Consider the following 6,000-nt stretch of genomic DNA (forward strand, 5'->3'; position numbering starts at 1 on the left):
TTTTATGGCAGTGCACACTTATTACAGTTTTCATAAAGCGATTTTCATTTTAAATTTTGGATTAAAACTCGTATTTCAATACATTTACCCATGTGAAGAAGAACTTTTAAAAAATGAATGTCTGTGAAAATGTGATGCATTTATTTTAGAAGTTTTGAGTGTATGATTTTTTTTTGTACTCTTTAGAAAATAAAACAGATTTCACGACTTCGTGGTAATGCTCTCTGCTGTGGGCCAGTGCATCTCAACAAAGAACATATAGACGGCCGTGCCTAAAAGTGCTCCAACGTGGGGGCCGAGAACTGGTATCCAACTCCAATACTCGTACCTGAAAAATGAATTGAGTGTATCAGTTTTAAATTAGACTAGAATATTTAATTGTAAGTTTTAAATAAAGGTCTCAGCCAGCCGCGCCGCGCCAGCCGGTATATTTTGGGCCACGTGAGCAGCCGCCAGTAAAAAAGGGTCAAAAATATCAAACTTCACGTTTAAAATATTTTCTGTTACGCTAGTCGCCAGCCGCCGCCTTAACTCTTGTGGCTGAGACTTTTAGTTTTAAATAATCAACAGATTTCCGTTGAGATTTGTATTATTCAGGTGGAAATTTTTAACTGTACTTACGAAAACACATCAAAACTCCAGCCAGCGATTGCAGTGAAAAACCTGGGCGCCAGGTCCCTGGCCGGATTGTTGGGGTAGCCGCAATTGTAACCCAACGACACGCCGATAGCCACAACCACCATTCCGACTAGAACTGAAACCATCCCCCGCGACACGACCTGGTTCCTCGGATCTGTTATAGCACAAATCATAGCCAGAAGAACTGCTGTTCCCAAAACCTGAGAGATTGGAAAATGTTATTAAAAGGTCCAAAAAAATGTTGTGGATAAAATACGAGACCTGATCCACGAATCCGACTCCCAGTGACAAATAATCTTGCGGATAGGTCGCAAAGATTCCTGCAGTGCCCTTCTCTCCAGCAATTTGTCGGATTCCCCCGTCAAAATTCTGAAGCGCGTCTGCAAATTAATATGAATTTAGTAAATGCGGAAAAATATACAATGAAATTATTTAAATCAAAATGGTGGGGATTCAAATGATTCAGAATTTGGTATATTTTGGGTTTTGACCAGCGGGGTCCAGATGTGCGATAAAATTGGTTCGCACTGCGCAGATCCAAGATGGCGTCTGAATGTGGGAAATAAAAAGCTCTCTTTTTATTCCCGTACGAATGTCAAGAGTTTGTTTTTACGATCCAAAAGACACAATTAGTTAAGAGTAATGCACATTATGTCACAATATTGACCGAAACTTGGTTCTTTTCGCGCATTTTCACGTGACCGTTTTTTCGCGCCATACTCCACTGTGCACTATATCTGCGCGTCGCACGAATCTGGCCCCCGCTGACAAAAATCGGACAATCACCAAGAATAAATCTTCTTGACCAATCATCCTTTCCACCTAAATGCTGGTCTAATTTCGCAACAAATCTTAAAAAAATGTCAATAGATAGTGCTTTAAAATTTCGAATCCCGGCCTCTCTCTCCGTTACAACAAGCTGGTATTTGTGAGATAAATATGTTCAAGTGTTTGTTATCGATATCATTTTAAACAAAACAAGTGGTGGCGCTCAAACCTTTATACTGATTAATTATGCCTTCTTTTTTTAATGTTTTTTAATTTAGGATGAATTATCGGCTGCTGCTGCATCAGCAGCAATTTAACGAAAATAAAATGAGATATTTCTGAATATATTTAAGTATGAATGTGAAAGAAATGTATAGTTAAAAGGTTGCATATTACCGATGTAAATCATGTAGGTGCAGGCGGCGGCGACGAAGGCGCCCAAGTACTGCGCCAGCATGTAGTACAGCACTTTTCTGAAGGGAAACTTTCCGACGGCGGCCAATGCGAAGGTGACCGCGGGGTTGAGGTGGCCGCCGGACGCGGCACCGGCCACCAGAACGCCGACCATCACTCCAATGCCATACGAGAAATTGATCGAGAGGAACTGACCGTATTTCTCTTCGCTCAGCACCTTCTGTGCCACTGAATTGTTGCCGATGAACTAAAATTAAGTTTTTGATATTTTTGGTCATAAACTTCTGAAATTGAAAACTTACGACGAGGAAAAACGTTCCTAAAAACTCGGCCAGGATCTCGCGCAGCCAGACGCGTTCTGTGCGGCAAACGGCCATAATTTGCTTCATCGGTTCTGCAACAATAATAACTCTGATGTTAAACTTCCAAATTTTGTTTTCACAGCATTAACTTTAATATGTAACGAGCTAATTAAATAGAAAACGAAGAAAGCTAGGGCACACTTACTTTCCATATTCTAGTTGTTTGTGTTCGCCACAAAGGGCGGCTTTCGGGAGAGTAGCGACTGAACTAATAAACTCACGCCGCTGCTGATTATTTCCTTCACACTGTGGACGAACTAGAGTGGAAGATAAAAATGAACTGTTAACAAGAAAACCCCATCACGTTGATTGGAACATATTTGACCGAAATTTATCAGCAGATAATTTAAAATACACAAATCCCCCAAAATAATAATATTTGCAAAACGTTAAATTACTAATTAAAAATCCTTGCAATATTTGATAAATAGTAAATAATTAAAGAGAAATGATACTGGAAAAGCCTGGAAAATGCTTGTTGCCAATGCATAAACTCATCCTTTAGGATTCAGTTAAAGCTTAAATTGACCTAAGAAGCGCTGCAATTTTTTGAGAAAATTGGCTGGAAAGTTAGCGTGCTTTTCAAATGGTAATGGCTGTCTCCTTACTTGAAATCCGATTTAATTTCAAAACCAAGAGTTTCCCCAGTAAGTGGCATACACAATTGGACATATCTCGACGAGAGGAATCGGAATATGCCAAGAAAATACATTCAAGCACTGCAAATTTTGGAGAAAATTGGCAAAATTTGAATTTTTATTGTAGGAAGGTCATTTTTTTATTATTGCAAATTGTTGAACAAATTGTTTATCGGTCAATTGTTTAAGGCATCCAACAATTTAAATAGTTTTCATTTGTTGCCCAGTATCATTCCACTTTAAGAGTTTTTTTTTTTCAAAGTTCCATATATAGAAATAAAATTCATAAAAGCTAAAGAAATTATCACAAGTTTGATACTCTTATTTGTGTTAATAAAGGAATTAAATTTGTAACTTTGAGCTTTACCTCCAATTAGCACCTCGTCCCCTCAAGAATCTGAAATTGCAAGTGCTTGGTACTCCTGTCAATCAGTTTTATCTCCGACTGAAGGGCAACTGGAATGGTATATAATATTATCATGTCGGCTTGTTCACAGTGAATAGCGCAGCGTTTATTTCTGATAATAATGAACAGATTTCTTTTTTATCTGTATAATTTGTGATAGTGAATATTCATTCCCACTGCTCTATGCTATCAAACTGTCCGAGAAAAAAAATGTTTACTCTCAGATGCACTCAATTTTGATTTATTTATTCTTGGTGGGCGCTCTTCACAAAATGATAAGGATAAATTGTGAATTCTAATACATAATATTTTTAACTAACTGATGACAAAAATAAAAAATGAATGGTTTACATTTATGCTTGGCGTTTATTCTTGAAAAATCTTATATAATTAATTTAAGAAAAATTAAATCGCGACGAGCGATACTGTTTATTTTTCGCCTCTTGAAATATGGTAGGCAACTGGCTTGCTTTCCAAGCCGAGCGGGTTTCATATCGAACAAATCTTGCAGTTCGATTGCGTTTTCAATAAGTTGGTTGGGATCTATAAACATTTAAGACGGATAAAAGTGTATTGAAATAAAAGAAATTATATTGTTATACGCACCATTTTACAGAGAAGGCATATTTTTTTAAACTCGCCATCTTTTCGCCGAGGTATTTTTTATTGCAAGCATTTGTCCCTAGAGCCGCTGGAAAGGTGCGAAAACCAGCCCGTTGAGATATTTGAGCATTTCGAGTCACTAAATTAACCACCTTTGGCCATCCCTGACTTGCAGTGCAGTATTAGATTCTCGAACTGTCCAAAAAATATCTCCCATTATTTTGACACTCCTGAGAATGCCTTAACAATAATGCGAGCCAAATGGGCTGGTTTCCATAATAAAATTTTATGAATCGTCCTGGCCTCGGTAAAATTGCGCAACTTTCAACAACCAAACGCGAATTTCCTTGTTGCAAGAAAAGGTCAACAATCAATTCGACAATGAAAATTTGGGTGTTTGTTGAACGTTGCGCAATTTTGCCGGGACCAGGACGAAATATTGAATTTTAGATCGTAAAGCGATTTATCTAAGTGTGTGTTCAGGAGTCTTTTAAGGGTAATTGTCAATTTTACCGACTTTATTTCTCCATCCTGAATTTTACATATGTTGTTAGGGGTGTTTCATAGTGTGTAACCTGAAATTTTGAGCAAAAAATTCGGGGGCTTTTGTTGGGAAATCGCGATTTTCGAAAACGGAAAATTTCAGATAGTAAATCCGAAATATCGAGGTATCTTCGGTCCAGATTGGAATTTCGATATAGTTTTTTCACCTCCACACGTAACTTTTTCAGTAAAACAAATTTGCCATGGGTCAAAAATTTGTAGGTCAAAGGTCAAGGTCACAAATTCGCGTGCAAAATGTTGAATTAAAAATATCGCAAAATACGCCCCCTCGGATTTTTTTCATGAAAACGTAAAAAATGTAGCCCTGAGTTTGTAGAATCGAATGGTGAAGAGAAATCGATGGAGACTCTAATAGATCGCGAGATATTTTGAATTTAAGGATTCGTGTCGGGCGTCCGGCACGACGACAATATCATCCGGTGATTTTACTTTCGTAATTTACGTCGGAATTTGATATGTAACCCCACATGTTATGCATATGATTACCTAGAAAAATAAACGAGCTTTCCAGTGGTGTGCTTACATTTTGTTTTGGTTTCAAACTTCTCAAGAAATAGCGGCGCGCGAAAATAAAATATAAATATTTCAAATTTTGATATTTTTGTAAATCTCAAATCTCGGGTTCTAACCATCAGAATTGCAAAAACTACCCACCGTTGGACTCGTCTCGACCTTCCCTGACCAGCTGAAAGGTTTAGGGGTGTTTACCCTCCACCCCTAACTGTAAGACGCTACATTTTTTTGTTTTTTTCTAGGGGGTTGAAGTTTAGCAATTTAGGGGTGGAGGGTAAACACCCCTAAACCTTTCAGCTGGTCAGGGAAGGTCGAGACGAGTCCAACGGTGGGTAGTTTTTGCAATTCTGATGGTTAGAACCCGAGATTTGAGATTTACAAAAATATCAAAATTTGAAATATTTATATTTTATTTTCGCGCGCCGCTATTTCTTGAGAAGTTTGAAACCAAAACAAAATGTAAGCACACCACTGGAAAGCTCGTTTATTTTTCTAGGTAATCATATGCATAACATGTGGGGTTACATATCAAATTCCGACGTAAATTACGAAAGTAAAATCACCGGATGATATTGTCGTCGTGCCGGACGCCCGACACGAATCCTTAAATTCAAAATATCTCGCGATCTATTAGAGTCTCCATCGATTTCTCTTCACCATTCGATTCTACAAACTCAGGGCTACATTTTTTACGTTTTCATGAAAAAAATCCGAGGGGGCGTATTTTGCGATATTTTTAATTCAACATTTTGCACGCGAATTTGTGACCTTGACCTTTGACCTACAAATTTTTGACCCATGGCAAATTTGTTTTACTGAAAAAGTTACGTGTGGAGGTGAAAAAACTATATCGAAATTCCAATCTGGACCGAAGATACCTCGATATTTCGGATTTACTATCTGAAATTTTCCGTTTTCGAAAATCGCGATTTCCCAACAAAAGCCCCCGAATTTTTTGCTCAAAATTTCAGGTTACACACTATGAAACACCCCTAACAACATATGTAAAATTCAGGATGGAGAAATGAAGTCGGTAAAATTGACAATTACCCTTAAAAGACTCCTGAACACACACCTAAATGAAACACGAATA

The 6,000-nt window shown here is 37.8% G+C and overlaps 1 protein-coding gene across 1 annotated transcript; it reads right to left on the reverse strand.

Moving 5' to 3' along the window:
- Positions 1-120: 120 nt before the first annotated feature.
- On the reverse strand, positions 121-3,433 carry LOC135945663 (aquaporin-10-like). The gene is made up of 7 exons (XM_065493485.1): positions 3,189-3,433; positions 2,329-2,440; positions 2,124-2,215; positions 1,804-2,068; positions 901-1,019; positions 622-839; positions 121-328 (listed from the first exon to the last, which is right to left on the reverse strand). Exons 2-7 carry the CDS (start codon positions 2,333-2,335, stop codon positions 202-204), a joined length of 828 nt encoding a protein of 275 aa, XP_065349557.1. The 5' UTR covers positions 2,336-2,440; positions 3,189-3,433; the 3' UTR covers positions 121-201.
- Between the last annotated feature and the right edge of the window lie 2,567 nt (positions 3,434-6,000).

This window comes from Cloeon dipterum, chromosome X, assembly GCF_949628265.1.
Source record: "Cloeon dipterum chromosome X, ieCloDipt1.1, whole genome shotgun sequence".
Classification (NCBI taxonomy): domain Eukaryota; kingdom Metazoa; phylum Arthropoda; class Insecta; order Ephemeroptera; family Baetidae; genus Cloeon; species Cloeon dipterum.

Excerpts from the sequence above, each read along its gene's own strand:
- LOC135945663 (XM_065493485.1), bottom strand. Across the intron at positions 1,020-1,803 it reads CACCTACATGATTTACATCG|ACGCGCTTCAGAATTTTGAC; the intron begins GTAATATGCAAC and ends ATTAATTTGCAG. Across the intron at positions 329-621 it reads TGGAGTTTTGATGTGTTTTC|GTACGAGTATTGGAGTTGGA; the intron begins GTAAGTACAGTT and ends TTCATTTTTCAG.